Source organism: Oryzias latipes, chromosome 15 (assembly GCF_002234675.1).
Source record: "Oryzias latipes chromosome 15, ASM223467v1".
Taxonomy (NCBI): Eukaryota; Metazoa; Chordata; class Actinopteri; order Beloniformes; family Adrianichthyidae; genus Oryzias; species Oryzias latipes.
Window position 1 is genome coordinate 17966076 of NC_019873.2, and position 20747 is coordinate 17986822.

Below are 20747 nucleotides of genomic sequence, written 5' to 3' on the forward strand. Positions count from 1 at the left end.
TTTTAAGCACATATCTTCATTTAGGATTTGTCTTAAACACATTAAGACAAATTCTGTCTTAAATATAGTTTTTGATCATCTTGATTAAAATGTGTCCCTGCAAGCCACTGCTTTTACAAGAGAATGTGGGTTTTTTTTTTATCAGAAAGCTTTATTTATATGTCTGAAGCAAATTTTGTTTTTATGTAATGTGCGGAAAAAAAGTCTGAAGTGTGCTCTTTTGTTTTTTTTTCTTTCTAAAATAAAGATTGTGTATTGACGTGAGTGTTACAAACTGCAGCTGACTTTTGGTGAGGAGGGGGAGATGGGAAATTTGGGGGAGGAATGACGGAGTCACATGACTGTCAAGTACTAACCATTCGGTCATTTGCCCATCTGTGACAGCCACAGTTAGACGCCTGTCAGGTCGTGGAGAGCAGAGAAGAAACAGGATAATAATAAATACAGTAGGAAGTCATTTATTCAGCTACATTTTGGAGGAAAACACACTTTTGAGTGTAGAGGGAAGAAAAGTACAACTATGATGAATCAAATGGAAACAACAGTGCACTATGATAATGGCTACGACGAGTATGACTACATGATGCAGGAGGAAGAATGGGACAGGGATATGCTGCTGGATCCTGCTTGGGAACAACAGCAGAGAAAGGTGAGTTATTTATTTAAATAGAAAAACCTCCATTTTAAAAGACTACAAAACTGTAAAGAAAGACTTAAAAAAACATTTTTTGTCATTTATAAAGAACTTTTATAAGTTGTAGATAAAAAAAGGTTTTATAAACTTTTTATAAAATAGTTATGAGTTTTCGTGGAATTTTATGAACGTTAAGTGGTATGGGCGAGCTTTCGCCCAAACTTCCGGTTTGTTCTTTTTAAATTAAAACACCGTTCAATTTTTGCTGAAGTGGGGAAAAAAAGTACAAATACTTAAGTCTTGAATATTTTTTGTGGATAAATTACGTTGTCAGTTGCTCAACAACACACAGACAAAACATCTACATTCTCAGAATACGCAGATAAAGATAAAAACAAAACTACCATTAATATCCCTAACGGCGGGAACTGGAAATTCTTTATAGAGTGAAATGTCTTATTTAAATTGTATTAGTTATCCTCAATAAATGATTAAAACCACGGAGTCCTGCATATGACATAATGTTTCCTAAAAAAGCATTTTTTTCCCTCCTCAAATTGGTAGTTTGTGCTTACAAAGACAAATGGCTATTTTGTGAAAAATAAATAGTATGATTTTGTCCAGGGCTCGTAGAAACATATGTCATAACTTCAGCTGACGCGAAAAGCTGTTTTTTAGTCGCTGAAAATGCCTTTCTTGGGGGATAAAAAAAGAAAGAGTAAAAGTTGGTTTTATTTTGAAGGATGACATCACACAACCTCCCATGCACTTCCTGTTGCGTACAGTGAACTTGAGCCCCGTCGGGGCTCCTTGACGGACGGATGCGGCGGGTACCAACTAACAATAGCCCTGCTTCCAGCGGCTCTCCAGACCGCTGCCTCTCCACTGATACGCGCGGAATGCGAGCTGTCAACAGATGCTTCTAACACATGATGACGCTCTCGGGATCAGAACGGACCCCAATGCTAATTTTAACCTGGGAGACCAAAAGGCATTATAGTTGGGTTAATCCAGTGTCCTTGGTGCGGAATTCCTTTGTTTATAGAAACCACGTAGAAATACTGTAGCAGCACACGCTCAACTCCATTTAGCCCCGGCCTCCAACACCGTCAGTTGTTCTTAGGACTTTAAAAGTTGGCTTGGGCCTTAAACTCTGGCTCTCTGGGCCTTTGGAGACCTCAGGCTGATGCCCTCAGTGACCTCCTGTGACTCCTACAGGGATGACAATATGTGTATTTGTAGCAACACAATGCACCAGGATGATGTTTAGATCCCTGGTCCATAAACTCCACACTTCTGTCAGTGATTATCTATTTGGTGATCATGCTTTCAGAGTCGACAAGCGCACATTGCAGTATTGTTGCCTTTGAGCAGCTGTGCAGCATTATTGACTGATGCAAACCCATGAGCAGGTTTTTTTGGGTCACTTTAAACAATTCCCGCTTTTTCAAGCTGGGTTCTTGTTTCAAAACCCGCAAACAGCCTGCATGAGCTTTTATTTTGGAAGATTTTCTAGGAAAGTTTGGACATTTTTCTAAGTAGATCTGCACTGCCATGATGGGTGAGGGCTTCCCAGGTCTTCATATTATGAGCACTCAATATAAATAAAGGAAAATAAATCAAAATATCGTAGAGATACAGATTCCTTAAATAACTTTAAATGTCATTCTCCATCTTCCTGGGTGCAAACTTCTAGCGTCTGACCTAGTGAAGCCCCCCTCCCAAAGGTATGAGTGAGTGAAGGGAGAGGGTTGGTCCTCGCTAGATGTGATTCATGAATATTTTTAACTTTTTATCATCACCGTGTCTCGGGGGGGGGTTGCTCGGAAAATGAGGAGTGATGTTCAGTTTTTTCCTACTGCAAGGAGGACAATGGTGCAATGTCACAATCTCCCTAGGGGTTCTCTCAATGTGGAATGAGCTCTCTAAAGTCCATGACATTCGGTTTACGCAGCCACACACGCAGGTGGACATTTGACTGACAGGCTGGGCGCTGGCGTGCAATCTTGGTGGGTGTGGAAACGTTTAGGACTTAGGGGGGGGGGATGATCCAAAATGTTATGTCTGTTTTCCTGCATCTGCTAAAAAAAAAAAAGGTAGTTTGGTTGCAAGTGTGAATGCATTACTTTATTATTTTTCCCTTTGTCCCATATAACACATTTGTTTCCAAATAAGTACATTTTTTAGTATAAATGGAAGAGTAGATCAGTTATTGTAGCTGTCACCAGGAAGTTAAGTTTTCCCCTAATTGCTGCTCATATTAGTTCATCACTTTTAGTTGATTTCAAATGTTCATTAGTTAGATGTCTCCACAGGTGATAACTGGAATATTTCTTGCACTTCGAATGACGTGATCCTGTTTGTCTTCATGTCTGAGCATGGAAACACGACCTGGACAGCCTGCATGCATGTCCAGTGAAAGACCTAGCGTTCAGCTGCGGTGCACCGACATGCCTTTCCACAAGTGGCAAAATAGTGACAGAAAGTGACGTTAGAGGAAAACTTGTCCGTGCCCACGTGACATCTTCACTCATGTTGACATTCTTCCTCTCAGTCTCTTATCAAAACCAGAGCGCTCTATATTTAAGCCCTCATATCAGCTGGAATGTGTTCTGCTGGGCTCTTGCCTTTCATCCATACGCTGCTAAGCGTCTGCTGCTGGCTACCGAGCGACTTTATAAAAATGGGGACCGATAATGAAACGGTCATGAACTGGTTTACATGTTTCAGGGTGCCACGTGCGATGCAATCGGGTTTCCTGCAGGAAAAGAGGAAACCGGGTGTCAGTGGTCAAAGAGGTCAACATCTCGATAACTTACAGCCCAGTCGTGAATGGTTAAGCTGTTGGGTCTCGCAGTTTGTTTAGGTTTAACTCACTTATTTGATGCATATGAGCTGAAAAGCCTTTTCGAATTTGGAAAGTATTGCTTGCAATAAAGACTAACTCCTTAAATTTGATTATTGATTATTGGATGTCAAAAACACCTCTCTATTTTCTGTATGTTTTTAACCTTATTTTCCAGTTTAAACTAGCTGAGGAAGATTTTTCTTTTTCTTTTTTAGACTTTCACAGCCTGGTGTAACTCTCACCTGAGAAAAGCCGGAACTCAAATTGAAAACATTGAAGATGACTTCAGGAACGGACTAAAACTTATGCTGCTTCTGGAAGTCATCTCAGGTTGGAGCATTTAAGAAAAAAAAAACGTTTTTCTTAATGTTTATTTTGTGACAAATAACATTTTCCTATGTTTTTCTGTGTTTTGAAGGCGAGAGGTTACCCAAGCCAGACAGAGGGAAGATGCGGTTTCACAAGATTGCAAACGTCAACAAAGCGCTGGAGTTCATCACAAGTAAAGGAGTCAAACTGGTTTCTATCGGAGCTGAAGGTAAATAGCATAGACTGTAGACGGCATCAAGATCAGTTAATGCTATTGTTAAATAGCAGGAATAGAAAATAACTTTATATTACAACAGCCTGTAACTGTTTTTATTGCCTTTTTATTTCAGAGATTGTGGATGGTAATGTAAAGATGACTCTTGGGATGATCTGGACCATCATTCTTCGCTTTGCCATTCAGGATATTTCTGTGGAAGGTGGGACAGAAATAACCTTTGAAATCCTCTCCACATTTAGTTGGAAGGATTTTTGGCTGCAGTTATTGTTAATTCAGGTTTTAACATGTAGTAATCTTATAATAATAATAAAACATGTTTATCATCATATCCCCGGAGAGCCCAAAAGCAGTTTTCTGCTATAAAAATATAAAATAAAATAAAATAGCAATTAAAAAAAAAGGCCAAATTTGACCCTGTGGGTTCTCAAGAATTATTTTGAAGGATAAAAAATCATAAAAATCATAAAATTATTAACTATTTTGGTAGCTCCATGCTAGATTTAGGTTCCCAAGCTAAACTGTTTTGCCCAGTTGGACTTTACTATAACAGTGGCTACTATTTACCTCAATAACTTGATGGTAGTAGTCTTAAAAAGAAGAATCTGTTGGGCGATTAATAAAAAATTTGAATAAGTGTTTTCTCATGCTACAAGTTAACTTTTATGTACATTTCAACAGAAACCTCTGCCAAGGAAGGGCTTCTCCTGTGGTGTCAAAGAAAGACTGCCCCCTACAGGAATGTCAATGTCCAGAACTTCCATGTCAGGTCAGTGTGCTGTTTTTTTTAAATTTATTTAAATTTATTTTTTAAACACACACACACATCTGGTGTTATAGCATCACTCCAGTGGAAAAGTCTTCATCAAAAAGCATTGTTTTGATGCTGTAATATTAGATGACTGACACTGTTTGATGCTGTAGTCTGGAGGTTTCCCAGCTTGATACTGACTGTTCTCTCTGCTTGTCGGCTGGTGAAGCTGGAAGGATGGCCTGGCCTTCTGTGCCCTGATTCACAGACATAGACCCGACCTCCTCGACTTCTCTAAGCTCAACAAGGTGTTGTGGGGTGGAAGTCATAAATGCATATGGCGTGAATTTGTGAATCTTCTCACATTTTAACATTTTTTTGTCACCAGCTCATGCTTTTTTAAGTTTTAGCTTGTGCACTGTTTTACTCAAAAAATTGCATATTTCTAACCCGAAGGGATATTTCCTCCTCTCAGTGTTTGTGTGTCCACTATTTTTTTTTTTTCCCTAAAGCACAGTAGGGCTACAAAATAACCCGTAATATCAAACATTGATGTTGTTTTAAGGGCTTATAATCTAAACTGCATTTACAGTTCTGGTTTAAAGTCTGTGTAACATCAACAGTGGTTGAGCATTGTCTGATGAGGATTTCAGTAAAAAAAAAAAAAAAAAAGAAAGAAAATAAATAGTTTACTTGCAAAAAAAAAAGGTCAACTTTTGCATCCTGGGAGCAACCTTTTCCAGGTGCATAAGCCAAATTATAGCGTTCAATTTATCAAGTAAGAGTTTTTTGTAAAAAAAAAAAAAAAAAAAAAAATAGAAATTGTCATTACAAATTTAAGTTAATAATATATTGTTGTATATTTTGTTTCTTTTTCAATAATAAAGTACTCATTAAAAAAAAAGTATAAAACATTTGGATGACACCCTGAGGAAAGTCTGAAGAGCTGGGCTCAGACTGTAACCTTTACCTCACCAAGGCTTAATCAGTGGTCGGGGAACACCCTGTCTGCATAGAAAGCATGACATTTCCATTTGTTTATGCAACATAAGCTCTCACTTCTTAATACACAAGCCAGTGGAATGACATGAAGCTGACCCTGAACATTTAAACATGAACCCCTAGTCTTTGTAAAGTTGGGCTTAGCCTTATCTCTGATGCATTCCACACCGTCACGTCATGTTCCTCTCTTAGAAGCCTCCAAACCTGATAATTGTGTGAAATATTGTGAGGTAGTGGCTTTTCCCCACTCTGTCTTTTAACACATTCCCTCTGACACACACTGCAACTTTCAGTTTTGCTCACCCTGACTGCAGCATTGTGAGCTAGGCAGCTGTTGGGCCCGGCTCCAGGTGTGTGTGTTTGTTAAGCTTGTTACAGCCGGCTCAGACAAACACATGCACAACTAATACTCAGGATATCTTTATGCCTGCCCTTCCATCTCTTCATCCCATCGCTTTACCACTCATCCATCCATCTAGCCGTCCTGAACCGGATCCGTTGACACCTGGCCCTGTCATGCAGTATGCCTCGGCCCCACAAGCAGCCCTTTTGGAACAGTACTATGGGAGCAATAGCATTCATTTAACTCCTCACCCCTACTTTGTTTTCCATTACCAAAGATGTTGGTTTGATAAAAAACATTCCTATCCTGTTAAAAACACTTGTATCAAGAAGAAAATGTGAAATAATTTTCAACCCCTAAAAACTGTAAATAACAACATTGATTTGGGTTTTACTGACATAAATTAATTATAACTATACATGCATGTAATGTAAAGCAATTGGTATGAGTAATTTAGATTTTTTTGGTAAAGATGTTTATTTTTAACAGGGTTGCTAAGAAAAAAAGCAGGATGATAGGTTTTAATTTAAGAGCAAAATTACTGTAGATTTTTAACACTTTTTTTTCAAAATTCAGAATGAAAATAACCCAAAAAATAATTTTTCATTAATTTGATTAATTCTATATTATAATATAAAAGCAAAACCGCATGAAAACAAAGGGCAGTTCTGTCTTATTCAACATTAACAAAATAAAAATATACATTTATGTGTGGTTTTAGGAAGATCCTCTGGGGAACTTGAACCTGGCATTTGACATAGCTGAAAAACATCTGGACATTCCTAAAATGCTGGATGCAGAAGGTAATATTTTGTGTAGAGAGCCCAAAAGATGGGTAAAAAACTTAAATAATTTCAATTCTTTTTTCTGTTTTCCTAACTAGCTGACATTTATAAAAAAATAAAAATCTTTTTACCTGGCATTTACTTCCTATTTCTTCATAGATATTATCAACACCCCAAAACCTGATGAGAGAGCCATCATGACCTATGTGTCATGCTTTTACCATGCTTTCGCTGGAGCTGAACAGGTATGAGGATGCATTTGTGCACGGGCATCAATCTCTTTTTCTTGTAAAATGTGATTTAGAAACCTATTGTCACTCAGAATTTGCAATGGGATAGTGATCAGCAAACATGCTGGGAAGATAATGGGTTTTGGTATTGCAATCACAACAGATTACTGGGAGCATGCTCCACCGTCTTACCCCAGCGATTTAACATTATGCTTATGTGCTGTGCAATCAGGCAGAGACGGCTGCCAACCGGATCTGCAAAGTGCTGGGTGTAAACCAAGAGAATGAGAAGATGATGGAGGAATATGAGAGACTGGCCAGTGAGGTAAACCAGAATATCCGTTTAAAAGTGATGCTGTTGGTCACATTACATTTTCTCAAATATCTTAGGAAATTAGCTTAAGTTAATTGTTCTGTAACAAACCCCTTAAATGAGAAATATGTATGGAAAAAATATATAAACCTAGTCTATTTTGCCATTTATTACTTGGCCCTTCTCTACTTAATCCAGTATATTTGTGATCTTTTCTAGCTCCTGGAGTGGATTCGACGCACCACCCCTTGGCTAGAGAATAGGACCTCAGAGAAGACCATGTCAGAGATGCAGCGGAAACTGGAAGACTTCAGGGATTACAGACGTTTGCACAAACCCCCTAAAGTGCAAGAGAAGTGTCAGCTGGAAATTAACTTCAACACCCTGCAGACCAAGTTGCGCATCAGCAATCGGCCTGCTTTCATGCCCTCTGAAGGAAAGATGGTTTCTGTAAGTCACAACCCCAGACTGATTCTTTTGCCATTAAATCAAAAAAAGGTGTTTCTGAATGAGTTACTTCGATCCACCTCAGTAGCAGGAATATAGCTATTGTTCCCAAAGCTTAACCTGCAAGTGTCCCTCCTCTTTTCACTGTGCTTAAAGGACATAGCCAGTGCGTGGCAGGGCCTGGAGCAGGCAGAGAAAGGTTTTGAGGAATGGCTTCTTACTGAGATCCGCCGACTGGAGAGGGTGGACCACCTGGCTGAGAAGTTTCGTCAAAAAGCCACCAACCATGAGAATTGGGCCAGTGGTCAGTTAGCTTCTTAAATGCTTATTTTTCTGCCTCTAATTGCTTTGTTTACGAATCAGTTGAATGTGATTTCTGATTACAGTGTTTATCTACATTCATCATAGCCTTCTCCTCTGTGTTTCTATTAAGCCTGAGGTTTATTTAGCATTTTCTTCTCTCCTGACATCAAGATTGTCCAGTGCAATCAACTAGTCATGCTTTGCAACTAGGGCTTTGAACATTGACCAAATACGGTCCGTCTTCTGATTGAACATATTATTTCTCTGTTTTTCCTTTTTTTCATATCTAATATTCAGGTAAAGAGCTGATCCTCTCCCAAAAGGACTATGAAACCACCACCTTGACAGAAATCCGAGCATTGCTGCGAAAACACGAGGCCTTTGAGAGTGACTTGGCAGCTCACCAGGACAGAGTGGAGCAAATTGCTGCCATTGCTCAGGAACTAAAGTATGAACCCCTTTATAGGTCACTCACAAAGCCACCATGAAAGATTTTGAACAAGAAAAAAAAACAATGATCCAGTTTTTGTTTTTCCTTTCTGCATTTTTGTACCATTTTAAATGACTTGATAATTTTTACTCAATACCTACATAAATCAATATTAATACAAATTAAGAAATACAAGCTTCCACTAATGCTATCAATCCATAATACTAGGAAAATGTGTTTATGTGCGCGACCAGTTTCTACTGGGAAAAAAAAAACAATACAAAATGAATTTGACTTGGAATCCCTTTGTTCAATTTTACAAAAACAAATACCTGCTCTTCAACAGAACAAAGTGTGAATGCAGTGTTAAATCTACACAAGGCCTGTCAACTAAGCCACAGTTTAAAGGTGCAGGCAGTTTTCAATCAGTGTTCCAGCTTGTACAGCTTTGCGTAATTTACTTCTGTGGATGTGATTGGTCATTGAGCTCCTTTGGTTTCACTCTTAAATGGCATTTTTGGAAGCACAAGGAATGGGTCAGCTGATGGGCAAAATGGCTTTGTGGGGGTTTGCAAGGTATGTAATGCAGTTCTTTTAATCAATTTAAACTTTTTATAAACAGTTTTAAGTTGTCACCCATTTTATCTATTTTTTTTTTTTCTTGATTTAGCCAGTTGTTCCTCTTTGCACTTTTGGGTTGGAATGCTCATTCCTCTCCTATTAAAGGTAAGAGATTCTCTTATTTTGCAAGTCCTGCTAAAGAAACCTGCTTTAATAAATGTTTTTATTTTCTCAGATTTGAGCCAACAGGATCATCTTGAGGGGAATTACAAAATGTGGCTGAGTTCTGACCATCAAAATGATAAGCCTTCAGACTCTGATTCTGGGATTACCTCACAACCTGGTTCTGTGTCATGGGTGGTTACCAGACCTTCACGAAAAGCTTGGTCTGGTTTCCCCTCCAGTCCCAGTGGTGCTGTCCCTTGGATGGGTGAAACTCCAAAAGGGAAATCGCTGGGTACCCGTTCAAATCCTGAAGCTTCTGCTGACTCAATGCCTGTGGAACTTCAAAAACTACCAGGTCCCTCTGTGAATCCTGAAGGTCCTGCTGTCTCGTGGCTTGTGGAATACCCAAAATTGCTGAGCCCCTCTTCAAATCCTGAAGATCCTGCTGTGTCATGGCTTGTGGAACCATCAAAACTGCCTGGTCTCTCTTCAAATCCTGAAGGCCCAGCTGTGTCGTGGGCAGTTGTGAATCCCCCAAAACTACCACCTCCCCCATTTAAGCCAAGTGTTTCTATGCACCCATGGCAAGTGAAGACTCCCACAAAGAAACAGAATTCCTTGCTTAATCCAGAGGGTCTTCCACTGTCATGGGTTGCCCCAAAATATCCTGGCCACTCTAATTCTAAAGGTTCATCATGGGTTGTAAAGCCCCCTAAGTCTGGTACCCCTTCTAGTACTGACTATCCTTCATTCTCATTGGATGTAAATACTCCAAAGGTGCCTGAACCTGCAACTAATCCAGAAGGTTTTGGCATGTCCTGGCTGGATTCTCTAGCAAGGAAAACAAGCTTTCCAATGCCTTCTGAAAGTACTGCCCCATGGGGACCATCAGAAATTACGGATCCCTCACCCTCTGGACCTGAGGACATCGGAACAGCACCTACTGATGAATCCTTGGCCGACCCTCAGCTTGGCCATGAAGTTGATTTTTCATTTGAGTCGAAGATTCCGCAAATGGAAGGAGGCTTGGATCATAGCGACTCGGAGGTGGAGACAGAGGGGGAAGATCCTGTTTTGCCTTATGCACCAATGTTCCAGGGAGGTACCTTAAGGAACTCTGAGGCTGTCTACGAACAAGGGAACTCTGAGAAGATGACAGATTATATTGACTCGCCATCCCCTTATGCTTCAACTAGTATGCAAAGTTCATTTTCACCCTACATCAAGCAAAGAATACCACACCTGTTCTACCTCTTTGTGACTGGCCAGCTTCCTCACGGTACGGTGTCTCACATGCAGTCAGAATATGAGGTTGGCAGAGACCGTACAACTCAAGTTGGCTACGAGCAGTATGTCATCCCTGGTAACTCTAAGTCTTCAACTCTGTTCCCCCCAGAGCAACAACTACTCCAAGAGTTTCAAAGCTGAAAAGGACTGGACTAAATTTTCAACTAACTTGAAAGGATGAGAGTGAAGGCAGTTCTGCAGTTTACTGTTTGACTTCAAGTTGGTTGAATTCTTTAATAAAATGTTAAATCAAACTGGTGTCTGAAGTTGCTTTGAGGTTTATGAATAACTCCACTGTCCAAATGGCTCTGAACTTGGGAGGTGGAAGCAATGACTTTAACTGGCTAGTCAACCAAATGACAGCATGTCTTAACAACCCGAAACCATGTAGGCTAAGTTGACAATACCATCCAGTTTCAGGTCTGACTCCTCCTCCCCCATGAGCGCATATATACCAGCTAATTCAGAATTGACAGTCTCTTGGATAAGGGGTGAAGCGTCTTCTAACTTTAAAACAAAGTCCAGATGACATCCCCTAAACCTACAACAAATGACAGCATGTTTTTATATATTATATATATTTTTACCAAGGTAAACTGCTAAAATTAATTTCTTGCTTTGGTTAACGGCCAATTAAACTGCATATTTTTCTTTCCACAAGTGAGCTGGACTACTATGACGTTGCTTCTGTGAACCAACGCTGCCAAAGTATCTGTGACTTGTGGGACAAGCTGGGAACATTGACTCAAAAAAGAAGGGAAGCACTAGAGGTAAGTTATTTTTTTTTTTCTTCTGATTGCTAAAGAGCATCAAGAGGAATTCATAAAATTCAAAGTTCTCCACAAGAGTGTGCTAATGTACCACCCAGGTAATGAGCATCATGCTGAAGAGGTACAACACAATCCCTCTAAAACCAGAGCTGTTAAAAAGAAAAAAAGGTTGGCTGGATAAAGGGGTTATTGATATATAGAGGTGGCTGGCCTGGAGCTCACAAGCCACTTCCTCTGATCCAGGGTAGTTATTCCAAACCTGAATGTGAAGGCCTGGGAAAAGAGCTGGGGATTATCGCTGAATGACAGTGACAGGGGTATCTGTGTGCCCTAGCAAGCTCTTTGTATTTATAACTGGATGGAACTGTTGGTTCATTGAACTGGTTTTATTTATGTGTATATATATATATATATATATATATATATATATATATGCTCCTACTGTGGCAAGTCAAACTTCCCTGGGGACAAATGATTAAAATATCTATCCTTGGATGTTGGAAATCAGTGTGCCAAATTATGCAATGACAGAAAATGTTTTCTCTAATCCTATCAGCGCACAGAGAAGTTGTTGGAGACAATTGATCAGTTGTTCCTGGAGTTTGCCAAAAGGTCAGCTCCTTTCAACAACTGGATGGATGGAGCCATGGAGGATCTGCAGGACATGTTCATAGTTCATACCACTGAAGAGGTTCAGGTAGGGCTGTTAGTCCTCTGAACAGGCTGAATTCTTGGTGTTGGTACCAATAAAAGTGATAGCCTTACAATTTATTTTTTCCGCACAGAGTTTAATTGCAGCTCATGAGCAGTTCAAAGCCACTCTGCCTGAGGCGGATGCAGAAAGACAGGCGATTTTGGGAATTCACAATGAGGTGCAGAAAATTTCCCAAAGCTATGGGATCAAGTCCAGCTTCATTAACCCCTACAGCACCATTGCAACGGAAGAGCTTCTTAACAAATGGGAAAAGGTTGATAAAATTGAAAAGCATTACATTTAAATAGACATTCACACATTGAGGTTTCTTTTCCTTTTTTCCCTAAGGAGTAATTTGACGATTAAGCAACTGTTTTGATTGTGTAGGTGAAGCAGCTGGTTCCTCAGAGAGATGGTGCCCTTCAAGAGGAAATGGCGCGCCAACATGCCCATGAAAGGTTGAGGCGGCAGTTTGCTGCCCAGGCTAATCTCATTGGACCCTGGATTCAGGCCCGGATGGAGGTTTGCTTTGAATGATTTTATAAAAAATTCATTATCCAAATGATTTAAAATAGGAAGTTGGATTCAGTTGTTTGATATTGGCTTAAAAAGAAATGAAAACAGTGCAATTACAAAAAAAAAAAAAAAAAATCCCTGCCTATTTAATCTTTTTCAAAATTGAAAATTGATGGAATTTTTTACAGCTTGAGGCGACACCGAGCCAGGACCCTTCAACCAGCATTTGAATTGGTGCTAAAGTATAGTTTGACCCTGTTGCATGTGTTATCCTGGCAGGAAATTGGCCGCTGCTCCCTGGAGATTGGTGGAACACTGGAAGACCAGATGACCCAGCTGAAGCAAATTGAACATGTCATTATTGCTTACAAGCCCAACATTGATAAGTTGGAGGGAGACCACCAGCTAATTCAAGAGTCTCTTGTGTTTGACAACAAGCACACAAACTACACTATGGAGGTAAATAGCTCTGGAAGGCACAGTTACAATTGTATGTTTATTCTAAAGAGCAAGAGCAAAAAAAGCAAAATGGTGGCAAATGCTATGCTAACAAAAATGTTTTCTTTTAATAAATATCTTTAATTTGTTTTTTCATTGTGCTTTTGCTCTGTGTCCACCTTGACAGCACATCCGGGTTGGATGGGAACTGCTCCTCACAACCATTGCCCGAACTATCAATGAAATTGAGACCCAGATTCTAACCAGGGATGCTAAGGGAATCAGCCAGCAGCAAATGAATGAATTCAGATCATCTTTCAACCACTTTGACAGGGTACAAATTTCTTTACACATGTTTTTTAACTGTTTTTGAGCTTTTTCTAAAAGAGGAAAGCAAGTTGCCCAAACCTTAAAATGATTGCCATAACCAAGAGCATCTGAAACTTGAAATTTGAGTTTTGAATCTTTTTGCAATTTGTCCTAAAATTTAGCGTAAACCTTTTAAGAGCCACCAGCTAATATTGGAGCTAATCCTCTACACATGGAGTCAAAGGGTTCCAGTGAAACAGAATTAACTAGTGTGGTAATATCACACGAAAGATGATGCCCAGGCATGTGGACGCCAGATCTTAAGAGGTTAAAGTTAAATTGTCAATTTCCAAAATTCTGTAACAATCAGTTTTAATTGAGACAGATTTATTATTTTTGAACAGAATTTTGTTTTTTAATACTTAACATTACCATATTTCCCCATATATAACTGAAGAATACAAAAGTAAAGTTTCGAAAATTTTTATTTTAAAACAGCTTCAGCCAATTCTAGTGAAAATCAACTGCAAGATATGAAGGTTTTTTATTTTTTTTCTATTTTTATTTTTAGATTTAGCTTTCTCATTGATGCTTTAGTTGAATGTGATCTCTGCCCCAACTCGTCAACTTGTTCTGTGTCGTCTGATTCTAGAAGAAGAATGGAGCCATGGAAACGGATGACTTCAGAGCTTGTCTCATTTCAATGGGTTATGACTTGGTATGTTTTTCCACTTGAAAGTAGCTATTGCATTCACATTTTTCACGGCATGCTGATATGCTCTCTCTATCGTCACCGTCTCAGGGGGAGGCAGAGTTTGCCCGTATAATGATTCTGGTGGATCCAAATGCCACTGGAATCGTCTCCTTCCAGTCTTTCATCGACTTTATGACCAGGGAGACTGCTGATACAGACACCGCTGAACAGGTTGTGGCCTCCTTCCGGATCCTGGCAGCTGATAAGGTAGAAAAGCTTCATTTAAAGCATTTTTATTTAAATACTATTTTGCAATGCTGCTTTATAATCTGTCATTTCTTAAGATCAAACAACAATACTCAGCAGTAATTCTAAATATATATATATATATATTTTTTTTACCAAAACAGCCCTACATACTCATTGATGAGCTGAGGAGGGAACTTCCACCTGAACAAGCAGAGTACTGCATTATGAGGATGCCCCCATACGCTGGCCCTGGAGCGCCACCTGGAGCACTAGACTATACTGCATTCTCTACTGCCCTCTATGGAGAAAGTGACCTTTAATTTGACCAGAAGACCTCCTATCTGAGCACATGACCCCTATGTAGTCACTTTGTCTGCTCTGCATCCATTAATAAAATTATAACTAAAAGAAAAGAAAAAGCTAAAAAACACTATTAATTCTTTCTCTCTCCAAGTATTGGTCTTTATGTATGCTAAATAAATAAATTGAAGCTTAAAATTATGTATTCCCATGAGGACATTTGTGGTGCTTTATTAGCTTATCTTTTAAAAAGATTAATTACTTTCTAAATGTCCTTTATGCCATTGTTTTGGAAATAAAATTGTCTTTCATGGCCGTTTTAAATTGCAGAAAGTGGATTTCAAGGAGTTATAAACTTTCATTTAAAGCTGTGCTTCAATTGGTACGTTTCCAAAAGAGCAAATATATGCGGAAAAGTGGAAAACTTTATGAATGCATAAGTGAATGTTTACAGTTACTCATTTTTTTTAAGGGGAGACAATTATACCATGTTCAAATTTGGAGAAATCTGCAATCAAACATTTTCTATTTATCTGCAAATATTACAAATGCTTACAATTACAAATGCTTATGGGGGTGCCTAAAAACAAAAGTTGGATCAAAAGTATTTTTTGTTTGCATCAATAAAGTCAAAAGTTATGTCCTGACTGGATTTATTTCTTTTTTTTCCCCCCCGAGTTAATTTACGATGCTGGACATGGGAAGACCACACACAGCTGTAATGCTTCCTGTAAACATTGAACATAGTCCGATGGGGACAAGGACAGATTGGAGTTCTAAAAAGGAGTCTAAATTGTTTGATCCAAGAGTAATTTTTTTATTGTTATCAGTACAACCAACAATGGTGCAGATTTGGTTTACACAGCTGATTTTGTCTAAATTATAGCACTTTTGATCCTATATATACTTAAATATGTTTATAATGAGGCCTGCTAAAGTATTAATTATTGTGGTGTGCACAGCATTACAAGAAGTGCCATTTTAAAAAAAAAAATCTGCATTGTTTCCAGGTTTTTAACATGACGGGAGACTGGTACAATTTTTAAAGAAAAACGTTGTGCAGTTTAAATCTACTGATTAGAATGGTTTTTTTTTTAAAGATGCCTCATTTTGCAAAGGTCATCTAATTTGTCAGCAAAAGGTTTTTTTTTTTTATCGAGATTACGAAGGTCACTAGCAGTATTGATGCTTAAAGATGTCTATTTCTGTCTTCATTTTTCAATTTGTTTATAGCAAATAAATTCCATAAATAGTCTGTGACTCATTGATTCAGCTCAAAAAACACGTTGCTTTCAATAATTTTATATTCTGAAGCAACATTGTAAAAATGGGAAGCCATCTTGGTTGTTTAAATAAAGTCCCCTCTACTGTCACTCTTGTGAAGTTTTGCAACTAGGAGCATGTTAACGCTTGTGCTATCCTAGGCACTTTACCATTGGGAGTTGGGTCATCTAGACCCACTAGACAGTGCGTTGAACCTTTTTTCTTCAATGATTTTTGATCTTCACTGGTGTCCATGGATTACATGAAATCTTTCCACCTTTATCCACCTTTGTCATGGTAGGGAGAACACGTCAATGTAAGGGTGGGGTCATCTAAGATAGCACAAGGGCTAGAAAGGTTTTGACAGTTCTGCAAGAACAAAATCGTGGATGTGGTTGAAGAATCATACAATTGTATGTAGGAGTGTCAGAGTCAGCACATCCCTAAGGTTTTCTATCACAGTTGTAAGAGCCTTTGCCACAAAAAGAGAAAAACATTAAATGTATTGCACTGTTATTGAAAATTGAAACTTAATAGTAAAACAAATTCTCAAAGATTTGCAGTTTTCTTTTATTAAATAAAATGTTAGGTTGGTACAAGTCCCATATTTTTGTTTTGCAGAATGCTCTCTATTTGTTTAACAGTTAATAAAAAGTTTTAGCAGGACACAGATAAGCTTGTAGAATTACAAAATGGACCATTTTCTAGAATTTTACTTCAACGCTTGAACTTGTTAACAAAAAAAAAAACAAAAAAAACAAAAAACAGGCAGATAATTGATTTAGAATAACAAATATTTTATGGACAATCCCAAGTAGCTAGTGGGTTTGGAAGATGATGGTGTAGAAATAAAAGTCTTTCTGACTGCACTGAGTGCAAACAATTAGGCTTAAGTAAACTATATATAAACCCATGAAACAGAATAAAAAATGAATTAGACATTCTGAACTTCTGTGATTTAAATGCCAGGGCGTTTATAGCTCTAATAGCTGAGTTTGATGGCAGCTGAGCTTAATTAAGTGCATATAATCAAATCACTAATTGACTTTACCCAGTCTATCTTTAGAAATGTAGGTCTGGAAGATACAATTGATGCAGCTTTTCTTGCCAAAAAGGACAGATTTACAGGCTGTTACACAACTGATGTTTGAACACAGACACAGAATGGGAACAGGAGGCAAAGGGAAAAATCTTCCACACCAAATGAAATTCAGTCTGGAAAGTTTTTCTTGCTGTGAGTAAATGGTAACCCTATGCCATACTGTTAAATGAAGTGGTTTGATTGCATAATTATTTAAAGAAATCACTGACAAGAGGCTTGCAAGCTTCTTGCAATGTGGCTTCACAAAATTTCCCGATTGGTCCAAAAAATACAATATTTGTTTTGTCTTTCCTTTGCCATATGACAAACGCTGAAGGCAACGTTATATTCTGGTTTAAGTGAAAGTTCCCTTAGGAATATTGCAATAAAATGACCAATATGATTAAAAAGCAACTGCATATAAAGTTGCAGGTGTGGCTTCCAGGAGAGGCTCCGCCCACAGACCAGCCCTGGTTCATTCCTCCTCTTTAAGCCCTTCTGTGTTTTTCTGGCAACATTACAGGTAAAAGCTGTCAAATGAAGCCTCAGACTTAAATTATGTCCGAAACTGGAAAAAGTGAAGACAAATTTCAGTTTTTGCGAACGGTGAGTCAAAAACCGATATCCAGATAGTTTAATTGGAGACAGAGGTGTCGATTTAAGCTGATTTGTTTTTAACCCTTACACTGAGGAAGCAAAAACCAGATTGTTTTTGTACTTTTTAAATTCTATTTGCATGCTTTATGTTCATTGCCAAAGTGCTATGCATAAAAATCATTGCCATTTTTGTCACTTTTACCTTTTTGAAGGTTTTATTGTGTTTTTGCTATATTTTTATAGGTTTTAAAGACATTTTTTGAGCAAATTTAAATTGTCTTTATTTTCTTTATAGTTATAGTTCTGTATAGTTTTTTTTTAGGAGAGGATTATATGTGGATGTAAAGCATTTGATGTAAGTGTTTGTTCAAACATCACATGCAAACAAGAAAATAGGCACATCAATTTATTCCCACTAATCACGTTTAAGCAGTTGAAGTTATTTATACCTTTTTCTTTTTTTCTTTTTTGGTATTCTGACAGTGAAAACAGACCGCAGATGGTCTTTCTCATCTTCTCTGTTAGTGCTATCATTGTTCCCAAGCTGGAAATTCACAGCTTGTAATATCTGCTTTCTGATAACAGCCAGCCTCACGAAAGAGTCTCTTATGGAAATGAGGCATCAATACCAAAGTAATGCTTTTAAATCAATCCATTACATGTACAGCAAGATATACTTTAGTATATGTGGAATTGTAGCAGGAAGCAGGCAAAACTCAAATAAATAGGGACATATGGTTTATTATTGATGACAATAAAAGTGTAGTTTTATATCTACGGCCAGTAAGTATGTGGATTTTATAAAGTAATTCTGTTATTTGTCATTTGTCTTTTTTTCTAGCATGCTGGTAAAAAAAACAACAACTATATATTTTATTGTAACTATAAATAGAATTATAAACTATATAAGTTTAACCCCAGTCATGTAAATGCACACATATGTACTGCACAAGAACTGAGGTCTATGATTCATCAAAGTTCCCAATCAGTCTTTGACTGATTGGAGAGTACTACCTCTGGTATGAAGAGGGGAATAAGGGCGTCAAGCAATGTCTTCTGACTGTGGAACTTTCTAATCTGGTTACAGAGAGGTGTTGGTATTCCTAGTAATCTTTTGTCTTTTTCTGTTGTTCTTAAAATAGACATTGATGCCTAATTAGGTTATTGCAGTCTACGTGGCATTTTAACAGATAAGATTAAAGGGAAGTGACCCAAATTTTCTTTTTCACTCGAATGTAGCAGGCCTTTTCCTTAATGTCATAAATTTGAATGAAAGGCTCACATCTCTTTCCAGATTTCTATGTAATTGGTTTATTGTGACTATATAAAAATAAATAAAACTCCCAAAAAAGTCACCTTTGAAGAAACAATTAATAGGAAATGAACAACCTAATTTCAGTAATTGTAGGAATGTGTAACCCTTACCGATGTGAGATCTTCTGTTTTGCTTTTGTTCTCATATCTGTCTGCTTTCCTTAGGGGGATGAGGTCGTTTTGCAGAGCACCTTCACTTATCAGGAGGAACATTTGAAACTGTGCCTTGCTGCTGAAGGATTTGGCAGCAGACTTTGCAAGCTTGAGCCTGTTTCAAACTGCAAGGTACAGAACTCCACCTTGATTGTTGTTCTTTTTTTGGTTTTTCCTATTATTTGTTGTACAGAATGAAGTGTTTGTGGGTCATCTTACCTGATGACCTACAGACCTGTAAATGTTTCTTATTGAAGATAATTGTGAGTTGCAGGTGGGGCGACAGTGGCTCAGGTGGTTGAGCGGGTCGTCCAATGATCAAAGGGTTGGCGGTTCGATCCCCGCTCCCACCAGCCAAATGTCGTTGTGTCCTTGGGCAAGACACTTCACCCTCCTTGCCTCCAGTGCGGCTCCACTGGTGTGTGAATGTGTATGAATGTCCCGGTGATGGTCAGAGGGGCCGTAGGTGCGAAATGGCAGCCACGCCTCTGTCAGTCTGCCCCAGGGCAGCTGTGGCTACAAACATAGCTTACCATCACCAAGTATGAATGAGGAGTGAATGAATAATGGACATAATGTAAGCGCTTTGGGGGTCTTGAAAAGCGCAGATAAATCCAATCCATTATTATTATTATTATTAAAGTGACGTCTTGCTTTAACACTAAGTAGCAAGTAACAATCATGTGTATTGGAAGGTTAATAAAGTACTGTGTTTTACGCACTACACCACTTCACCAGATTATAAGGCACACCATTAATGTTGTTCATATTTCAGCACATTCCTTGTGGCTACATAGTTAGACAATTTATCAAACCCAGGTATACTGCATGCCAGGCCTACACCCAACCATCTGAGCCATCCAGCCCCATGTGAGATGCCCTGTCAATAAATAATCTATTTCAAAAGTATTTCATATTTAAGGCGCACCGAACTCTAAAGGCCTGTACACACGGGGACGAATTTCGCGCGGGATATTCGCCGACGTTTTGCGCCTCGTGACTAAACAAAGGGCACCAATGTGAGTGTGCACACCGACGCGAAAAACGCCACGCGTAAAAGCGTCATTATTTAAAAAACGCCTTGGGTTCGTTTCTTTGGTTTGACGCGCCGCGTCAAAAACTATACGACCAATGAGAATGGCGCTTTTGCACACGTGTCTGGAGCTTCTGAAGTTACAGTAAAACACAACTTGGGGGCGCTCAATCACAAAACTGTCTTGCTGAGCACACATACGTCACCGCGAAGAAGATATACGCCAAGTAGCGTCTACACTGCCGCAAAGAAATAAGATGAAGAATATGCACTCACTGACAGACATTCTAAAATATCCCCGAAAACGCTCATGATACATTTTCAGCTCTTGTACCAGTCGACAAAACTCCCCATGTTCTTCTCTTCTCGTAACTATGGGATGTACCCAAAATCGACGTCTTTTCCGGCGTCTTTCATCATTCAACAGAACAATAATTTCTTCATCGCTGGAACTGGAGATAGAGCTACGGGTGCTGGACATATTCATGTTTTCTTTGTTTGATTCTGACAAGCGCGTAAATACTTGCTCTCTTCTTCTGAGTGAAAAGTGACTTTAAGAAGCGTAAAGTTGCGCAGCGCCACCTTGTTTACAGGGGGTATTTCTCATTTACATTAAGCGCCATCTAATGTCAGGGAATGAAATTGCATGTTCGCTCGGCTCATCGTCAGTGAAAATTGCCTGGGTGTGAACAC

At 38.7% G+C, this 20747-nt stretch overlaps 3 protein-coding genes across 5 annotated transcripts in view; all 3 read left to right on the forward strand.

The window, feature by feature from the left end:
* Positions 1-355: 355 nt before the first annotated feature.
* LOC101164086 (alpha-actinin-2) lies at positions 356-15260 on the forward strand. Its single transcript, XM_023963793.1, has 21 exons — positions 356-649; positions 3698-3812; positions 3901-4020; positions 4142-4228; positions 4708-4795; positions 5007-5085; positions 6844-6925; positions 7067-7152; positions 7370-7462; positions 7670-7900; positions 8054-8201; positions 8498-8648; positions 11305-11413; positions 11970-12110; positions 12199-12381; positions 12495-12629; positions 12903-13082; positions 13249-13395; positions 14023-14088; positions 14173-14331; positions 14475-15260. Exons 1-21 carry the CDS (start codon positions 521-523, stop codon positions 14631-14633), a joined length of 2688 nt encoding a protein of 895 aa, XP_023819561.1. The 5' UTR covers positions 356-520; the 3' UTR covers positions 14634-15260.
* LOC105355781 (104 kDa microneme/rhoptry antigen) lies at positions 8847-10897 on the forward strand. Its single transcript, XM_011484362.3, has 3 exons — positions 8847-9206; positions 9301-9356; positions 9427-10897. Exons 1-3 carry the CDS (start codon positions 9139-9141, stop codon positions 10782-10784), a joined length of 1482 nt encoding a protein of 493 aa, XP_011482664.2. The 5' UTR covers positions 8847-9138; the 3' UTR covers positions 10785-10897.
* Positions 15261-17454: 2194 nt separating the features above from the next.
* Positions 17455-20747, forward strand: part of LOC101164337 (ryanodine receptor 2) — a 70747-nt gene continuing 67454 nt past the window's right edge. For all 3 annotated transcript variants that reach the window (XM_023963049.1, XM_023963051.1, XM_023963050.1), the window contains exons 1-2: positions 17455-17563; positions 19034-19153. In XM_023963049.1, the coding sequence (XP_023818817.1) occupies positions 17516-17563; positions 19034-19153 (168 nt within the window). In that variant the 5' untranslated portion in view covers positions 17455-17515. The remainder of the gene's footprint in view (positions 17564-19033; positions 19154-20747) is intronic.